At 40.2% G+C, this 20,315-nt stretch overlaps 1 protein-coding gene across 1 annotated transcript; it reads right to left on the bottom strand.

Annotated features, from left to right (window-relative positions):
* Nucleotides 1-5,033: 5,033 nt before the first annotated feature.
* Nucleotides 5,034-5,999, bottom strand: LOC103107403 (olfactory receptor 13C8). Its single transcript, XM_007516194.1, has one exon. It carries the CDS (start codon nt 5,997-5,999, stop codon nt 5,034-5,036), a length of 966 nt encoding a protein of 321 aa, XP_007516256.1.
* Between the last annotated feature and the right edge of the window lie 14,316 nt (nt 6,000-20,315).

Below are 20,315 nucleotides of genomic sequence, written 5' to 3' on the forward strand. Positions count from 1 at the left end.
TTGCCATGTGTGCATCTAGTTTGAACGTGGCCCTTTTGCACTGAAGGAAGCTTTGGTACTGTGGTCTCTTTTATATCTCTCTCTGTCTCTGCTTTCTCTGTATACCTAAAATAGAAAGAGAGAGGGAGGAGAAAGGGGAAAAGGGACAAGGAGAGGAAGAAAGAGAGAAAAGAGGGAGAGGAAGAGTAAATCTACCTTATCTTATCTCAGGCCAAGTATGAATGTCATTAACACCACTCCATTCTATTGATTAATAGAAGCTTCCAAGAATGTTTTTTCATTTGTTTTTTTCAAATGCAACTGGAAGACTCTCAACTTGAAAGGTAGTGAATTCTCCTTCCTACAAAGAACCATACGAAAGAGTAGCCCAAACCAAGGCATTTCTCTGTAATGGATTTTTCTTAAGCCAGTTTCCAATAAAAAATATTTAAAATAAAGAGCAATGATGTAGTTTTACTTTCCCATCATGTGTGCTAATGTTAGCCTCAAGAGAGAATCAAGTGTTTGGGGTAGGCAATTAAACACTTATTTCTACAAACTTATTTAGTCCCTAGGGTGTGAGTCTGAACTCTAGGACTCTCTAAAGATTCTAACGTATGCATATTCCAAAGACCCAGTTGCTTTGGTTAAAAGGACAGGTTCTGCAGCCATCAATTCTTGAATATTTCTATGTTTAATGGTCTCAGTATAATCTGAGGCTGGGGTAGACTATGTATTGCACTGGTGGAGCCATACACTACCAAACTCAGTGGTCCAGGCTCAAGCTCTCACTCTTTTTCTCTCCCTCTTTACCTCTTTCTCCCTTATCATTTTATCTTTGTCTTATCTAATAAATACAAAGGGGAAACAAGGAGAAATGGCCTCCTGGAGCAGTGGATTCATAGTGCTGGTACTAAGCCCCACTAACAACACTGGTGGCAATAAAAAAAAAATAGAGTTAGAAAATGAAACTTAGGCCATTAGAGTAGCTGGTTAAGCGCACATGGTGTAAAGTGCAAGGACCGGCATAAGGATCCCAGTTCGAGCTCCCGGCTCCCCACCTGCAGGGGAGTAGCTTCACAGGCAGTGAAGTGGGTCTGCAGGTGTCTTTCTCTCCCCCTCTCTGTCTTCCCCTCCTCTCTCTATTTCTCTCTGTTCTGTCCAACAACGATGACAACAATAAAACAACAAAGGCAACAAAAAGGAATAAATAAATACCTTTAAAAAAGAAAATGAGACATAATATTTGTTGTGTCCTACTCTGGGTGATTCAGAATTCTCCTTTATAGAGTACTGACTCATTCTGACCCTGGAGTTATGTGAATATTGAAAAACAAAAACAAAAAATCCACTCTTCCTCTCTTCAGAAGTTAGACCATTACATTTCCATACAAACTCTGGTCATTTTTCAATTTCACATTAACTATATGGACCCTAAGACAATTCACTCTAATGAAAATGACCTGTATGCATAATTATGTGTCTTGTGGGAGTAAAAGATGAAACATCTTCTTCATCATGCAATTAATATCATTTGAGAAGACAAACTAGGGACAAGGCAGCATGAAAAGGCAAAGACGATAAAAATCTTTTCAACTCCATGTAGCTATTTCCTTTTCTGTTGCCTTATCATCTCTGCATCCCCTGTTCAGTTTTTTTTTCTTAAAATGTTTCCTTTACTATGTCTAATTATATTTTCTGCATGCCTTGATAAACACAGTGCCTAGAGGACTGCTTTCTCTTCGTAGAATGAAATGATTCTACTTTTAGAAGGTCAGTTATAACTAAGGAGGAGAAATCAGTCTTCAAGGAAGAGCTTTAGATTGATTGCATCTAGAAAACCTGTGGGGGAAAGAGTGTAGCTAAGAAGTTACAGGTTTCCTTTAGCAAGCTTTACTTTTTGTCGACTGTTGCAAGCATATGGGATCCCATCCCTGTGTAACATATTTGCACCACCAGATCTGGGAGAAATAGGTCAGTCAACTGTTAATGGTGTCCTCAGAGATGTAGTTCCCTACTCACATGTCAGTTTATGACTGTTATCTGTTCCCATAGGAGGAGATTAACTAGACTCTAAGATAGCAAGTAGGAAAGAAATGACGGTTCCCTAAATCTGTTGACTTCTGTAAGTACTGTGATCAAAGGTCATGGGGAGCTGAAATCGATTCTTCATCTTTTTGTGAAAAAATGTATCAGAAGAACTATAAGCAATACAAAAAGAAATTAGACATTTAAGGGTTGATGGCAGTGTATGAAGTTTGAAGTCTTGAGTTTTTTTTCCTGTTCCCTCTGTGCTGTTTTCCTAGTTGTGATCTAGAGAACATATAAAGCGTTTCTTATTACATACAATTGTATATAGTACAGATTCCCACATTTTTATAAAAATTGAATGTATCTGAGCTACAGGGAATGTCAGCTACAGTTCCAAAAGTGGTTGCTTCTTTGTAAATTAATCTACAAAAGGGATGAGAATTATGCCTTCTTTTCTTGTTTTTTTTTTTGGAAACTTTGTGGATATTACCAAGAGACAGGCATAAAGTTTTCATATCTTACTAAACCCTAATTGGGTCAGACTCCTTGGTTTGCACATTAATCTCTCTGACATCACCAGTATCTCCAGTATCATCAGTATCTCCAATTTCCTTTCTTAGAGTTGGGACAGCCTTTCTTAGGCTTCATGAGTTGCTGTCTCTGGTGCTGTTGACGGCTGCCCACAACCATTCCCGCTTTTTCTACCTGTTGGCAGCCAACTTGCCTCTCCTATTATTAGCACTTTTATCATACTCCTTTCTTTCCTAAAACTTGGAGTGGATTAACAGTGTGGTTATTTTGCATTGCTTGTATATTACAAAGATATTATTAGCATTAAGAATCACACCATAGTTAAAGAGTTGGAACATAGTTAAAGATAATTGAAGAGGTGGAACAGTAGGAGAGCACAGTATGTGCATGCCCAAGGCCACAAGCTCAATCCCATACACTGCTGGAGTGAGAGATCCTCTGGCTTCTATTTCTCGCTCATGAAATATGCTTAAGAAAATATCATTCCATCTATTTTCCCTGTAAATCCAAGGGTCCTTTGGGAAATATAACGCCTGTGCTCCAATCACCTGAACTCAATGAAGTTGTGTTGTTTAAATTTATTTTATTGAGTTATAAGTTAATTAATGAATCTATGTAAATAGCACAAAGATGTTATAGCTACATAGAGCATGTGGGTGCCCGTAAACATTGGGGAAATTAGGGAGTGAGACTTGCTTTTTTCAAGGTCCTCAGCTACACCTACACTGAACTTCTATGTTCCATTCTCTTGGAAACAGAGTTGGCAGTCAGCTGAGGTAAAGAACAAACACTTCATCACAGACCCCTGCAAGCATCAACCCGGCTTTGACCTAGCACGTTATGATCGGACCCTCCTCAATCGCTATCGAACAGGCCATGGCTGGTGCGCCGCTATGTTCCATTGCTGGGGAGCCAGAGACGAGCCGAACTGCCCCTGCGGCTACAGACAGACTATGACCCACATAGTCAACGACTGCCACCTCTCCAGATTCAAAGGAGGTCTCGAAACTTGACATCAGGCTCAACCTGACGCTGTTGACTGGCTATGGAAGAAGGGCAAACGCTAGAAGAAGAAGAAGTTCATTCCTTCTCAGGCTTGTTGCACCACTCAATTATTTTCATATATGTGATTATGATTTTTATTATTATGTCACATCATAAAATATTCATAGTATCCATTTTATAAACAAGGAAGAAATCCAGATGTCTTTCCCTGTAACTTTTGTTATTTACTTGTGAGTCGAAATAATAGTCTGGCTGAGTTGTTGTTTGTCTTATCTCAGTCACTTCATTTCACAAGCAGAGAATTGTTTATCTTCTTACATTTAAAGATAACGCGCAAGATGGAAACACTTGACAGATCTACTAATTTACTAGATAGGTTCCTCAAAGAGCTAGATAAAAAGATTATTATCATTTGTGTATGAGTATCGGAATCAAATTCTTCCATGGAGATAGCTCTCAAATCTACATACCGGCTCTTCTCCAGATGGCTGTACTCACTAGAGATCACCTCAGTCAGGGGTCATCTTTGAATTATTCCCCCAACACCAAGATCTATAGCTTTTCATTTTATTGAAAGCTTGACTGCCTCGGTCACATCTTATCCTTTTATTTTATAGTATTAGTTATTAGTTCTGTCTAGCCCTTTTACTTCTTAGGAGCTGTGGTAATAAAGAAATCTTCATTACAGCCTGATATTTTCTGAAATTCTAGGAGGAAAACTCCGCTACCATGAGACCTCTATTTTATTAAGTTGCGACTCAGGCTGCTTAACGAGAGGGGCTCTTTCTGTCATCTTGCTTTCATTATGTACCAAAATCCATAAAATTCATAGTAGCTGGGAAAAGCTGCTTCTTTACTTTATAGTGAATAACACATAGAAAAATAAAAGGCAGGGGCCGGTGGTGATGCACCTGATTGAGCGCACATGTTACCATGTGCAAGGCCCCAGCTCGAGCCCCTGGTTCCCACACACAAGGGGAAAGCTTTGCAAGTGGTGAAGCTGCAGGCGTCTGTCTGACTCATCACCTTTGTGTGACTCCCTTTCTCTCAACTTCTGGCTGTCTCTACCCAATAAATAGATAAAGATAATAAAAAATGTTAAAAAGGTAATATTTTGACTATTATTGGCATTCAAGTGACAAAGTACCTACATAGTCTATTGAGAAATTTAATCAACTTTATTTTTAAAGTAATCATTTTAATCTCACTTATGACATAAATACATTTCTACTCTATACATAAGGTGCTTCATTTATATATTTCAAAATATTTATTGAACAACTATGCGTCAACTCTGGTCTTTGGAATGCTGCTAGGTAATTTGACAGTTTCTACTCTAAGTTTATATGTGTGGTGAACACAGGTAATAAACAACTAGATTGGGAATAAATATGTAACGTATAATGTTCTAACAGCCTTTGTATAATTGATAATATTTTTATTTGAGATTACAAGGCATCTTCAAATAGTTTTGCCTTTATTATTGTCTAAAGACTTAAGCGTGATTGTTTTTCCTTCCCGAACATGTTCTTCACAGCAACCTTTACGTCCTTGTTCCTTAGACTGTAAATAAGCGGGTTGAGCATGGGTGTCACTACTCCATAGAAGAGGGAAATGAGAGCATCAATAACATCTTGGTTACTTCTCGTAAAAGAGTTCTTAGACTTGGGCCTCGCGTACATGAAGAAGATGCTTCCATAGAATATGATCACTACTGTCAGGTGGGCTGAGCAGGTAGAGAAGGCCTTACGCTTTCCTTCAGTGGAAGGGATCCTCAGAATAGTGGCAACAATGAAAATGTAAGAGATGCCAATCACTAGCACCGGGATGACTAGAACTATCAGGTTTGACCCAGTCATGCTAATCACATTGATTGTAATATCAGCACAGGCCAGTTTTAGAATAGCCAGAATTTCACAGACAAAGTGGTTAATGACATTATGAGCACAGAATGGTAATTTCACTGCGAGAGATGTCTGTATCATTGAGTCAACAAGCCCAGCAGCCCAGGATCCCGTGGCCATGGCCACATAGGCAGCTTTGCTCATGATAACAGGGTATCTCAGTGGGTTGCAGATGGCCATGTAACGATCGAGCGCCATCATCCCTAAAAGCACACACTCTGTGGCCCCCATGGCAAAGGAGAAAAACATTTGCACCATGCACCCAGAGAAGGAAACTGTTTTCTTCACTGTCAAGAAGTTGTCAAGAATTAACGGAACAGAGCAGCTTGTGTAACAAATGTCCAGGAAGGAAAGGTTGCACAGGAAGAAGTACATAGGGGTATGCAAGTGAGAATCATAGACGATTACTGACATAAGGATTCCATTTCCCAGCAGGATGACCAGGTACATCCACAAAACCAGCACAAAGAAGACTGTCTGGAGTTTGGGGTGGGCAGAAAGTCCAATGAGGACGAATTCTGTTAACATGGAAGCATTGATCCTTTCCATATTATGTCAGCCCTTTCTCCAGCAGCAGTCTGTGTCTGGGAATGAGAGGACAGAAACTTATTAATACAGTACCTATGAGAGTTAACTCTTTTAAACATTGTGTGTTGGGCTACTGCGATTCTACATTTGGATACAACAATATTATTCTAGGGAAATTTTCTCATGTCAAACCCAGTCAACAGAGTAAGAATCCTAATTATTTTTTTCAAGGGTGAGTGAGAGCACATTCAATAACAGGACTTTTGGATGCCAACCAGTTTTTGCCATGAATACTAGTTCTGTCCCTTAACACCTCTACGTCTTAACATTGAAAATTACTTACCTATAGTCTAGAGGCAATCAGCAAATGTAATAGTAATTTCTACATTGTTTTGAGTTTAAGCTAGAGGTAAATATTTATAAGCTGGAACTATGGTCCAGAACCTGTATTTTAACTTGTCTTCAAATAAGTTATAGTGTTGCAAAAAAAAAAAAAAAAAATGGACACATTCCTATTACAGACTGAGCTTCAATTAACCATTTATATCTGGAGTGTTTCTCCATTCTACCTAAATACCCTTGTTCTTTCTTATCTTCTAACGATTGGTGAATTATTAGTTGCCAGTTAACATGTTATTCTCAGTTGATTTTGTCACTTTAATTATATGACAGTATTACATGTGCATTTGAATTCTTGAACTTTGATTGTAGGACAACTTATCTACTAGGCTTGACAGACTGATCATACTGCAAGGAGTCTATAACATTGTTTTTGCTTTCTTTTAAAATTCATGTAAAATAATAGTTGTAGTACTCCATAATCCTAAAGTGTTTACTTTTATGCCAGCACATGTGTAAAATATAAATTTCAGTATTATTTTTCATGAAAAGGCTCACAAAGACAGGAATGTTAGAGCCCATTAAAGATATAAAGCTCTCCTGTTGGTTTAGACTCATTTTAGTGCCCATTTCATCAGCTGGTTGTATGAATAGTTGCCACATACATACCTATAGGCTCTATTAACATAGTCACCTCCTTTTAGAAAGGGCCACACAGTACCTTGCATAACTACAGAATCTAACTCACTATGCTGAAGACATGTATCCAAATATTTGTTTTATAGAAATTAACTGCAGCCATTTACAAAGACAGTTTTATCATGAATAGAGAGAGACAATAGTTTACATTACATTTCATTTGTTTATTTTTATCTCACCCAAGAATAGTCACTTAGAGATGGACCAGAGATGGATTAGAGATGGATTTAACTAAACAGGGGAAATGCAACCATTATTTTTCACAAATAAAATGTATATGAAGACATAATATATAAAACAAAGATGAAAGAGAGTTTCTTTGGTTTAAGTTATGCTGTTTTTCTACCAAGGGAAAAACAATATCCTGTTAGTACCTTACTCGTTCTTGTCTTGATTCAGTGTGAAAGCCACCCATGTAATTAGAAAGGATATCAATAATTCATACTTTAAATAATTGTATTATCAAACCAGCAAAAAAGTAACAATTTATATGTTGAACAGGGTGCCCTGCTAGATTTATTTATAAATGTTTTATTCATAACATTTGCAAGGAGGTGGGAATGATTATATACTCTATCCATTCTTTAAATACTTGGTAAGCATCACAAGTAAGTCATACTATAAGTAGACTAAAGAAAAGGACCATAATTTCAGAGAATTTATTCAATATAAAATGTGGTGAACATCCATTCATAATTTCACATCACTTATTTAAAGATCTCAAACAAGCTACCGACTATTTTAAAGGAAAACTGTATACCAAAACTTATATCAGATTACTACACACTAGTATTTAAGTAAGATGATACCCTCTTTCTTTTTAAAAATTTTTTTTATTTATGGGAGTTGGGCTGTAGTGCAGCGGGTTAAGCACAGGTGGCGCAAAGCACAAGGACAGGCATAAGGATCCCGGTTCGAACCCCGGGTCCCCACCTGCAGGGGAGTCGCTTCACAGGCGGTGAAGCAGGTCTGCAGGTGTCTATCTTTCTCTGCCCCTCTCTGTCTTCCCCTCCTCTCTCCATTTCTCTCTGTCCTATCCAACAAAGACAACAACAATAATAACTACAACAATAAAACAACAAGGGCAACAAAAGGGAATAAATAAATAAAATAAATATTAAAAAAAATTTTATTTATAAAAAGGAAACATTGACAAAACCATAAGATAAGACAACTTCACACAATTCCCACCACCAGAACTCCATATCCCATCCCCTCCCCTGATAGCTTTCCTATTCTTTATCCCTCTGGGAGTATGGACCCAAGGTCATTGTGGGATGCAGAAGGTGGAAGGTCTGGCTTCTGTAATTGCTGCCCCGCTGAACATGGGCGTTGGCTGGTCAATCCATACCCCCCAGCCTGTCTCTCTCTTTCTCTAGTGGGGGAGGATGATGCCCTCTTTCATAGCAATCCTTACACACAAATTTGGTATTTCTGTTAAACAATCCCAAGACAATAAAAATGGAAGAAATGGGGGGCAGAGAAAAACTAAAAATGGTAACACCAGATGAGAAAATTTTAAGACTTCTTGGTAATAGGATCTATAGAAAAAATCAATATTCCTCTCTTAACTATAAATGGTTAGAAAAAATAACGCAACTGTAATGCCTACAGAATTCTACTGTTCCCGTGGGAAACTGGCCCTCTGCCTGCCACCCAGGTAACAGGCTTCAGACAGAGAGGAGAGGCAGAGAGAAGAGACACCACAGTGTTCCACCATGACTTCCCCTTCCTGTGGTGCTCCCATGTGCTGGCAGACCCAGGTCTTCTAACACTATGCTCTGTGAAGTCGATGCTACTCATATAAATGACCCATTTATTTCGCACAGTGCCCCTCATCTGATGAGAAGGTATTCAAGTCATGTTCAGAGTAAAAAAATGGGCAGCTTGGAATGTTCCTACTGATGACCATAGAATGTGAGCTCAGATCTACAGGGATGCAGAGGTCACATAGGCTCCTAAGGTTAATATGGGCCCCAGATCACATCAAATCAATGAAATTTATAGTCAACAATGTTTATACACCTTTTGCATATTAGGGAGCTACTCTCTTCCCTGATCAGCTTTCTGGTCCTTTTTCCAGCCCTGACATCATCTTCCCAGACAATAACTAGGAACACCTGCATATCAGATTTCAGGCTCAGGGTAAAGAAAAAAAAACTAGTATAGCCACATGGAATATAACTAAAATATGCCTACTAGCTATCTGTAGAACGGAGACCCCCCCAACTCTTCATCTGCACTACTCCAGCCCTTAGGTTCATGATTAGTCAACAACTTGCTTGGCTTTGTATGTTAACTCTCTTTTCAGCCACCAAATTCTAGACGCTAGCATGATGCCAACCAGACATCCCTGAACAAATAACCCCACCAATGTGTCCTGGAGCCCTGCTTCCCCAGAGCCCCACCCCAATAGGGAAAGAGAGAGGCAGGCTGGGGGTATGGATCAACCTGTCAATACCCATGTACAGTGGGGAAGCAACTACAGAAGCCAGACCTTCCACCTTCTGCATCCCACAATGACCCTGGGTCCATCCTCCCAGAGGGATAAAGAATAGGAAAACTATCAAGGGAGGGGATAGGATGGAGTTCTGGTGGTGGGAATTGTGTGTAGTTGTACCTCTCTTATCCTATGGTTTTGTCAGTGTTTCATTTTTATAAATAAAATAATAATAGTAAAAAAAAACAAAACAGTGAACTGAACATAGAAATCGAGCAACTATTCCCCAGTAGTCATTGTGGTATGTACAACATAGTACTAAATTTTGTAGTACTGCTTATAACCTAATCACACACAAATCATTATAATCAGTTGTGTGAATCAGTCCCTCAGAATGAAGCCTGACCTCTTAACAAATTGTTTGTAGGCTCAGAAATCAAACACAGGTGTTAGTGAAACAAGCAAATACATACAATCAAAATCACAGTTATACTGGGTGAAGGGACTGTTGGCATGAAATCAGGACGCTTCCCTTTCCAGAGCTTGTCTGGAAGTTCTAGCAGGAGAATTTCGTCCTGAACAGGAGCTGTGCTTAGGGAATGAGGGAGGGAGAGAGGGAGGAGAAACCCACCTAGATCAGCTAAAGCAACCTTGACCATGGATGGGGTGACAGCCAGACCACCCTCATGTCCATTTCCCTTTTGAGTCACTACAATAGTTTTATTCAGATTCTGAGAGTAAGCACAATCTTTAAAGATGGGGAGATCATCTTAAAGATGACTAGGATAAGATTTCATGATTTCAATTTAATTTAGATTTTATTACTTTAGTAGCTATTACTTTATTTTTACATTAATTTATGTAAGTTAATTATTAATTTAGATCTTATCAGTTTAGGGTTAAAAGTCCTAAATCATACACTGAATTAAAGTAATATCAGTATCAGTGATGTTTTTAAACAAGAAAACATTAGTAAAATAAAATGACAAAATGAAAAGTATGTGACATATAAGACATGATAGTAGCTAATTGTAATTTATTTCCAGGTAGTTGGAAATTTTGTACTTTTTACTAGTGTTTGCTAAGGGTGAAAACACAAAAAAATTAATATAGAGGCACCCATCAGAATCATGTACTATTTTTCTCATAGATATTAAACTATGACCAGTTGTTTGTAGGTCTGTAATTTTTTTTCAAGGTAGTTAATGAGCCTTTCCTTAGCTTGTTAGAAAATCTGAATCAAAATTGGTCTTTTGAAGGCAGTTGGAGGTATCAAGAAGGTTTATTTGCTTTAACATTAAAGTGAAGCCTTCTAGTTCCTTTTTGAAAAATATTTATTTGTTTATTCCCTTTTGCTGCCCTGGTTGTTTTTTATTGTTGCAGTTATTACTGTTGTTATTGATGGCATCGTTGTTGGATAGGACAGAGAGAAATGGAGAGAGGAGGGGAAGACAGAGAGGGAGAGAGGAAAGATAGACACCTGCAGACCTGCTTCACCGCCTGTGAAGTGACTCCTCTGCAGGTGGGGAGCCAGGGGCTCAAACAGGGATCCTTCGCCTGTCCTTGCACTTTGCGCCACATGCGCTTAACCCTCTGTACTACCACCCGACTCCCGTTTGCGCCTCCCCATCACGATCGCCAGGGAGACTGACAGGGTCATCTCCTCTGGACCTGCATTCAGACTTCAAGGAAGCTGGGCAGGAGGACGAGAATGGGTCGATGCATTCTCCCCCCGTTATTGCTACAAATAATTATACTGTCACAATTGATTAATAGAGCTTTGGCAGTGCCTGGTGGGAATGGAGAGTCAGAAGCACCCCCTCTCCCTTACACAGGGGCATATTTGAAAGTTACATTATGAAAGTGGGGGAGGTGGGTCAACATAGACGGACAAAAGAAGTCATGTTATGACCTGCCCCTCAAAGAAAGAATACAGAGATTGAGGCCTCCCAGGTACAAGTTGACGTATTGAAACAAAGAAAGATTAATTGTTAAACTGTACCAGACCTAGATGAGTAGTGGTCCATGACTAGGCAAAGATCTGTATGCCCCCATAGAAGATTAATGGTAGAGATAGCTCTCAGCAAAAGTCTAAAACAATTCTGGGTATGACCTCCCCTGAGAACAGGATGATACTAAGCATTGTTCCATTCTTTAGTTATAGGGGAGTAACATGTAGCCTGCCAAATCCACAAGACTATGATGTTTATTCCTACTTCTTTATGAGCTAGTTGTCTAGGCAACCTGAATGTAACCTGAAAAAAGTATAAAAGCTAATGCAGTTTCACTACTAAAATTAGTCCAGATTCACCCTCCAATAGAATGTGATGTCTATCTGTTCTCCCTCGTGCCGACTCCTGACCCACCGGGGAGGTTGCCTTCAAGACCCCTGACCCTCCTGCTGCTCATCCACTGTGGTGGTCCGCGGCAGGTGGCGCCCAAACAGGGACTTGTAGGAAGACCATCCAGATAAGATAGCAATCTGAACTATTAAGAAATTTAGGTCAGGATGGGACCCCACAGGTTAAGGGGACTGCAGCCCCTCCACTGGAAGTAGCGGTCTCATAGGAAGCGGGAAGGTAACATGGGGCAGGAGAGCTCAAAGAATGAAGGGCTCTTCCTCTCGGTCCTCCAGCAGATGCTGCTAGGATGAGGAATCAAGGTACCCCACAAAAAGCTAAAGCAATTCTTAGCATTTATTAAGAAAAGCAGTCCATGGTTCCCAGAAGAAGGAACATTATCACTAGAGGACTGGAGAAGAGTAGGGAAAGATCTGAGAAAATTTTACTCAGAACATGGGCCCAGTGAGGTTCCAGCTATAGCCTTCTCTTTATGGAGCCAGCTGAGAGACTTATTAGGAGACAAATCAGAGTATGAATGTTTGGTAGAAGAAACACAGTCTAATCCTAGAAAAAATAAAGGCTATGGAGCTCTTGAGGAACAAGTTAGGCACCCACTACTAGAGAAGTATAACTGGCAGAATGATGACTGGTTAGATCCTGAAGAAGAGGCAGAATTAGATGATAAGGCCGCCCATTGTCATAATGATGATGACGGTGTTTTGCCCACCACCCCTATGGCCACGGTGCCTCCCTTGAAGCTCAAAGACAGACAGGGAGGACGTAGAGTCCCTGCTAATGCTGGGTTTATGGCCGCCATAAAAGAGGCAAGAAGAGAAGGGGATGTTGGGTTCCTCTTCCCGGTAATATCATTGGATGATGAACCTGAGTGGGAGCCTTTACCATTAAAAATGTTAAAGGAATCAGCTCAGGCAGTTCAGTCCACAGGACCTTCCTCACCATACACTTTACAAATAGTAGAAATGGTGGCAACTATGTGGTTAACTCCCTACGACTGGCAGCAAACAGCCCGGTCAGTTTTGAAGCCAGGACAATATATTTTGTGGAGAACAGAGTTTGAAGATCAGGCCAGAATTTACTTGCAACAGGCATTGTTTAAAAGGAGCAGGGGCCCCAAGCCAACATTCTCTATGTTAATGGGCAGAGATGATTGGGGGGATCCCCGGCAGCAGATGAAAATTCCCAGAGAGTCCCTACAAGCTATTTCTAAGATAGCCGTCTTGGCGTGGCGTAAAATACCACAGCCTGAGGGGAAGGTTTCGGTTCTCTCTGGTATCAGGCAGGGACCGGAGGAGCCTTTTGAAGAATTTATTGCTAGGTTAGAAGAGACTATAAAAAGAATGATGCCTGAGTCTGAGGGAGCAGAAATTTTATTAAAACAATTGGCTTGGGAAAATACCAACACAGTCTGTAAAGACTTGCTACAGCCATTGAAAAGGACAGGGACAATAGAAGATTTTATCAGAGCATGCATGGACGTGTCTCCTGCAGTTATTCAGGGAATGGCATGGCAGCTGCCCTACAAGGACAGACCCTGCCACAATTCATTAAAAACAAGAACGCAGGGAGAAGACAAAAAGGGAAGTGTTTCAAGTGTGGCCAGACGGGACACTTTGAGAGGGAGTGCCCCCAAGGTAGAGGAGAAAACCGGGGGCCTGAACCCCCACCTGGTCAGGGCCCACGGTGCCAAAAGGGACTCCATTGGAGGAGACACTGCAGGTCTAAAACTCACAAGGATGGGACCCCACTAGAGGAGTCAAAAAACCTGTCCAGGGGCCAGCCTCAGGCCCCGAAATAAAAACAAGTAAGGATGAGGCATTAGGACCTACAAAGTTCAATAGTAATAAGAAATACATACAGGATTTAATCAGGGCAACTCCCCATAGTGCAGGGCTAGATATAGCCTCCGCTAAAAATTATATTTTAACCTCTGACTCACCAGTTACTTTAATAGAGACAGGCTTGTAACAGACCCTTGCCTCCAGGATATTTTGGCCTGCTGATGGGAAGGAGCTCCACCGCCCTACAGGGGATTTCAATCATTCCTGGGGTGGAGGATTCTGACTCTGAAGGAGAGATAAAGATTATGGTAGACACTCCTAGAAAGACCTTGCAGATTTATGAGAATCAAAGGATAGCACAATTAGTCTTATTTCCTTATCTGAAATTGCCGGTAGCACAACTGAAGCAGGAAAGAGGAGATGGAGGATTCGGGTCTACTGATGTTATAGCCTGGACAGAAAGGATACAGCAAGATAGACCGTTTAAGGAAATTTTTATTAATGGGAAGAAATTTTGCGGTCTGTTGGACCCTGGGGCAGACAAATCATGCACAGCAGGAAAGGAATGGCCTTCTGAATGGCCTGTTCAGACTTCATCTTCCAGCCTCATTGGTTTGGGGATGGCTTCTAACGTAGCCAAAAGTTCTCAAATGCTTAAATGGCAGTGTGATCATTTTACAGGGAGGTTTGAGCCTTATGTTATACCAGGACTTCCCTTTTCCCTATGGGGAAGAGACATTATGGAGGCAATGGGAGTGACTATATCTACCCCAGACAGCTCTAGGGGCCAGCATTTTTTATAGGGGCTGCTGATGCTTTGCAGGCTGCACAAATACAATGGAAACAAACTGACCCGGTTTGGGGGGATCAGTGGCCCCTCACCAAAGAAAAGCTTGAAGCAGTGGAGGCCTTAGTGCAGGAGCAATTAGCACTGGGACATATAGAGAGATCTAATAGTCCCTGGAATACTCCAATTTTCACTATAAAAAAGAAATCAGGCAAATGGAGACTATTGCAGGACCTAAGGAAAGTCCATAATGCAATGGTCACCGTGGGGGCTGTTCAACCGGGACTCCCTTCCCCGGTTGCAATTCCTAAAGGGTATCAGGTGATAGCCATAGACTTGAAGGATTGTTTTTTCACAATAAAATTGCACCCTGAAGACTGAGAAGTTTTCCTTTAGTGTTCCCTCTAGCAATTTCAAAAGGCCTTTCCAAAGATATCATTGGAAAGTTTTACCCCAGGGGATGAAAAACTCCCCCACCTTATGTTAGCAGTTTGTTGATAGGGCATTGATTGAGATAAGGGAAATTATGCCTGAGCTGTATTTAGTACATATTATTATCGTTGTTAGATAGGACAGAGAGAAATGGAGAGAGAAGGGGAAGACAGAGAGGGGGAGAGAAAGATAGACACCTGCAGACCTACTTCACTGCCTATGAAGCGACTCCCCTGCAGGTGGGGAGCCGGGGGCTTGAACTGGGATCCTTCCACCTGTCCTTGCTCTTCGCGCCACGTGCACTTAATCCACTGTGCTACCACTGGACTCCCGAGTTCTGCTATCTTTTGCTGGTTTTTTAGCTTCTTTCAGTCATGGGTGCTCACCTACATGTCTGGTTTTCTGAAGCTCTGTAGTCTGACCTGAGTTTTACTGTTATCATATATATTAATTTCAAACATGCCATTCCTCCTGGAATCACGACACATTGCAATTCAGAAAGCAGGAGACCCAAAGTTACATTCTTAGGGCACCAAAATCCAAGTGCTAGATCTTTCATTACAACAAGGTAAGTGAACAAGATTCGTCACCTGTAAAGTTACCTTTGAAATTTCCACAACTTTAGTGGGTAAACCCAGTGAGAGGATAAAATGAGAGTGCTTTGTATGCCACATGCCCTCATCTCCCTTCATTCAACACGTACATAACCGCACCACAGCCTGATCTGGTGTACATATTAGTAGGCTTGATGATAGCTAACTGGTGGTGCGCAAATAAGACTTAATACAATACATATTTGTCTCAAGCATGAAAGGTAATTCCTCATTAAAATATGCTGTATTTGTACACAGCGCAAGCTTCTCCTAACATGATTTTATGATTTTGAGCTGTAAGTGATTCGTCCTAAGCTATTGTCTTTTGTTTTAGAAAAAGAAAGGAAATTCTGAGAGAAGTTAAATGAGTCACTCATTGTCCTATAACCAATTGCATATAACAATCAAGAATTGATTGCTCTAAAGTTCACATTTTTTTCTAACGTACTTTTTTTTAATCTCCGTCAGAAAATTATGTACATGTAAAATGGAGAGCATTCAACCTTCTGAATTAAGTAAATTTGGCATCCAGGCAGAATGACAGACATATTGAGATTACATATCACATTTTCGTCTTAATTACATTGACAATTTATTGAAAAAAATGTTTAATGAACTTAATAGTTACTTTTAATATAACCATATAAATTGTATCTCAGCTCTTTTTTTTTTTGCCTCCAGTGTTATTGCTGAGGCTTGGTGCCTGAACTAGGAATCCACTGCTCCTGGTGGCTTTTTCCCTTTTGTTGCCCTTGTTGTTTATCATTGTTGTTATTATTGTTGTTGTTGGATAGGGCAGAGAGAAATCAAGAGAGGAGGGGAAGACAGAGAGGGGGAGAGAAAGATAGACACCTGCAGACCTGCTTCACCACCTGTGCGGCGACTCCCTGAAGGTGGGGAACTGGGGCTGGAACCCAGAACCTTACGCGGATCCTTGCACTTCGCACCATGTGCGCTTAACCCACTGTGCTGCCGTTCAGGCCCCTACAATTATTAAATATTTTAAAAACATCGTTGTCATAGCAACTGAAGATGGTCACATAATTACAGTTTTACCTGTTCTGGACAGAGAATTAATTTTTTTCAGTATGCTGTACGTCCAATATTAGTGTTTAAATTACTCAACTACTGAAGAGAGAGAAAGATAATAGACCTACTTTGCAGTCATGTCTTTAAGAGCACAGCCTGAAATCTAATGATCTTATCTGTACGATGTGGCTAGGGGAAGAATTACAGTGTTTGTTCAGAGGAGGATGTGGCAGAAAAAAAAAAAAAACCTTAATTTGATTCAGAGTCCGTTTTGAACTCAGAGATTTGAAAACTCCTTTATCACACCCTTAAGTGATTCCTAAGAGCTTTGCTGTGCAAATTACCCAGCAATGGTCTAAAATACAGAGCAAATCTTTATAGCATGTAATGATGAAAAGTTGACAGATGACTAATTTAGATACATTCCACTAGAGCATGTAAAACTGAGGTCTTAACCACAATTTGAGTAAAAATATTTACTAAAGAAAATGATGGAAGATGATATTATTTTATGCAGCCAGGTGAATGGGTTCTTTAAAAAAAATGAAACCAGCCTTCTTTCTTTATAGCAACTTTACAGCCTCGAGAAATATTTTCCATGTTTATGTAATGATTTACAAGATAAAGTTAGAGGAATTAGAGCTAGTTAGCAAGCAGGAATCTGTCATTAGTTTTCTCCAAGCTTTACTTACCAGTAGTTTAATTCTTCAGAGAGAATTGAAAGACAAATCTATTTAAATGATTCTGACTCTTTGGCTTGAGCCGAAAAAGATTACTCATAGATTTTTTTTTTTTTTAAAGTTCTTAGTTATCTGAATGTTTCTCTACATTCCAAACTCTGGAAATGTTCTCCAAAAGATCATCCATCAGCACAGCAAAGCAACTTAAGTTCTTTGGGGGCTAACTAGGGAGAGATTCAATATTTACAATAAACTAAACTTAGGAAGGTAAACATGCAACATTATAAACTTTCCAAAACCCTAGGGAGAATGCAGTTAACCAATTATATCGTATAATTGGTGGTTTCTTCTTGTAGTGCACCTCAAACACTTATCGTGATGGTGGAAAAGGACCAGGTTAGGGGAGAGAGTGTTTTGAAACTCCACTATAAACCATTAAATAGGCCGCTGGTGGTACACCTGGTTGAGAACACGTTATAATGCTCAAGGACCCAGGTTTGAGCCTCCAGTCCTTACCTGCAGGGGTAAGATTTGCAAGTGGTGAATGAGTGTTGCAGGTATCTGTCTCTCTCTCTTCCTCTCTTATCACCCCCTTCCCTCTCAATTTCTGGTTCTCTATCCAAAAAATAAAGATAATACTAAAAAACATTTATAAAAATAACAAACCATTAAAACTCCAATATAAAGGTAAGACATATATAAATATATTTCCAAATAAATGGAACACATATTAGCATCTGCATTACTACAACATCTAAAATTTTTAAGAATTAAATAGGAAGCTTAAGTATCACATTTTTCTTTCTGAAACTATATGAACACTTCCCATGATTACTAGCAAAAATACCTTCAGTTCTGTAATGTTTTTCAGTTATCTGATGAGATTCTCAGAATATTAGGGATTGGGAAAATCATTCCTGCCGCGGACCACCACAGCGGATGAGCAGCAGGAGAGTCAGGGGTCTCGAAGGCAAACTCCCTGGTGGGTCAGGAGTCGGCGCAAGGGAGAACAGATAGACACCACACTCTATTGGAGGGTGAATCTGGACTCATTTTAGTAGTGAAACTGCATTAGCTTTTATACTTTTTCAGGTTACATTCAGGTTGCCTAAGCAACTAGCTCATAAGGAAGTAGCAATAAGCATCATAGTCTTGTGGCTTTGGCAGGCTACATGTGACTCCCCTATTACTGTAAAGAATGGTACAATACTTAGTTTTGCCCTGTTCTCAGGGGAGGTCATACCCAGAATTCTTTTTGACTTTTGTGGAGGGCTATTTCTATCATTAATCTTCTACGGGAGGTCTACGGATCTTTGCCTAGTCGTGGACCACTGCTCATCTAGATCTGGTACAGTTTAACTATTAATCTTTCTTTGTTTCAATACGTCAACTTGTACCTGGGAGGCCTCAATCTCTGCATTCTTTCTTTGAGGGGCAGGTCATAACATGACTTCTTTTGTCCATCTATGTTGACCCACCTTCCCCACTTTCATAATGTAACTTTCAAATATGCCCCTGTGTAAGGGAGAGGGGGTGCTTCTGACTCTCCATTCCCAGCAGGCATTGCCAAAGTGTTATTAATCAATTGTGACGTATAATTATTTGTAACAATAACGGGGGGAGAATGTGTCATCCCATTCTCGTCCTCCTGCCCAGCTTCCTTGAAGTCTGAATGCAGATCCAGAGGAGATGACCGTGTCAGGATCCCTGGCATTCTTTATGGGGTGCCACACATTCCTATGAGGCAGATATAGAGCCTGACAATTGAAGTATTTTGCTCAAATATGGTCAGTCAGCATATGTGAGGCTAAACACTGTCTTTAATTCAGCACTTGAGATTCTAACTTCTTACATCTATTTGCAGGGCTACTTCATCTCTCCCCAAGAGACAGAAATGAACTTTGAGGACTATATCCCCATTCCACATGGAGGAATGCAAAAGCTTGATTAGAAATATGTAAGCAATTTTAAAAAGAATATTAAACATTGATTAAAAATAAACTGAACTGCATTTTCTTTCATGTTCCAGATTAGAGTGAAAACACATGTAACAGGACCTTATTTTTTATTAGTGATTTAATATTGATTTACAATGTTGTAAGATAATAGGGGTATAATTCCAAACCCTTCCCACCACCAGAGTTGTATCCTCATCCCTTCCAGTAGAAACTGCAGTAGTTTCTCCATGGTCACAGATATGGATTGACTTTATGTCTGTAACTATATCTAAGATATACCTATCTATATTTTTCCCATTTTTTAATTCTATATTCCTGCCTTCACTTCCCTCCTAAGTCACACCTAGACCTATTACTACTTCCGGGTGTACTTCCTCTTTTCCTCTTCTCTCTGATGAGGGAAACAGTGCCTGTCTTCCTCTGGCATTTTCCAGATTGCATTTTCTAGCAAAACTTTCTCAGTCACTCATCAGTCATTGGACATCTGGGTTATTTTCATGTTTGGGCTCTTACAGTAGTGCTGCTGTGAACATGTGTGCATAGCTCTCTTCCCATGGGTGTATTTGCTTCCTTTGGATATGTTTTCCTGAAAGGAGTTGCCAGGTCATGGTGCATGTCCATTTGTAGCATCCTAAGAATCCTCTAGGCTGCTCTAGGCTGCTCTCTTTGGGAGTTGGACAAATTTCCATTCCCACCATCAAGGTAGAGTGTTATTTTCTCCACATCCCCACCAACAGTTGGTGTTTCTGTCATTCCTAATCTATGACATATTCATGCCAGTCCCTCTTTGGGTGCCAGATGCCGGGCTAGCTTCGCAGGCAGGAGAGAGACGACCAGGAACTCATGGCTGAATAGGAACACAATTCAATGTTTTTAATCAGAAAAGAAGATTCTTTTATACTTGCCAAGAAGGAAGTGGTAGGGTGGAAAACAGGAAGTGACTAGGAGAGGGGGCGGAGTGAAAAGAGAGTGCAAACCAGTGGGGATTAAACCAATGCCAGGCAGGGCGGGTCTCAAGTAAAACAGTGATTAAGTAAATAGACCACATTATTAAGCAATGGAGCAGAGGAACAGAAGCAGAATTAGCCAAAAGAGAAATGATAACCAACATATTCACATGTGTAAATTGGTATATCATTGCTGTCTTTATTTGCAGTTCTCTGATAATCAGTGAATTTGAGCCCTTTTCCACATGTCTGTTTGCCCTGTCTTATTGTTGTTTTGCTCTGTTTAATAAGC

The sequence above is a fragment of the Erinaceus europaeus genome, chromosome 10, assembly GCF_950295315.1.
Source record: "Erinaceus europaeus chromosome 10, mEriEur2.1, whole genome shotgun sequence".
Taxonomy (NCBI): Eukaryota; Metazoa; Chordata; class Mammalia; order Eulipotyphla; family Erinaceidae; genus Erinaceus; species Erinaceus europaeus.

Coding starts and splice junctions, on each gene's coding strand:
- LOC103107403 (XM_007516194.1), bottom strand. CDS start 5,999: ATGGAAAGGATCAATGCTTCCATGTTAACAGAATTCGTCCTCATTGGA.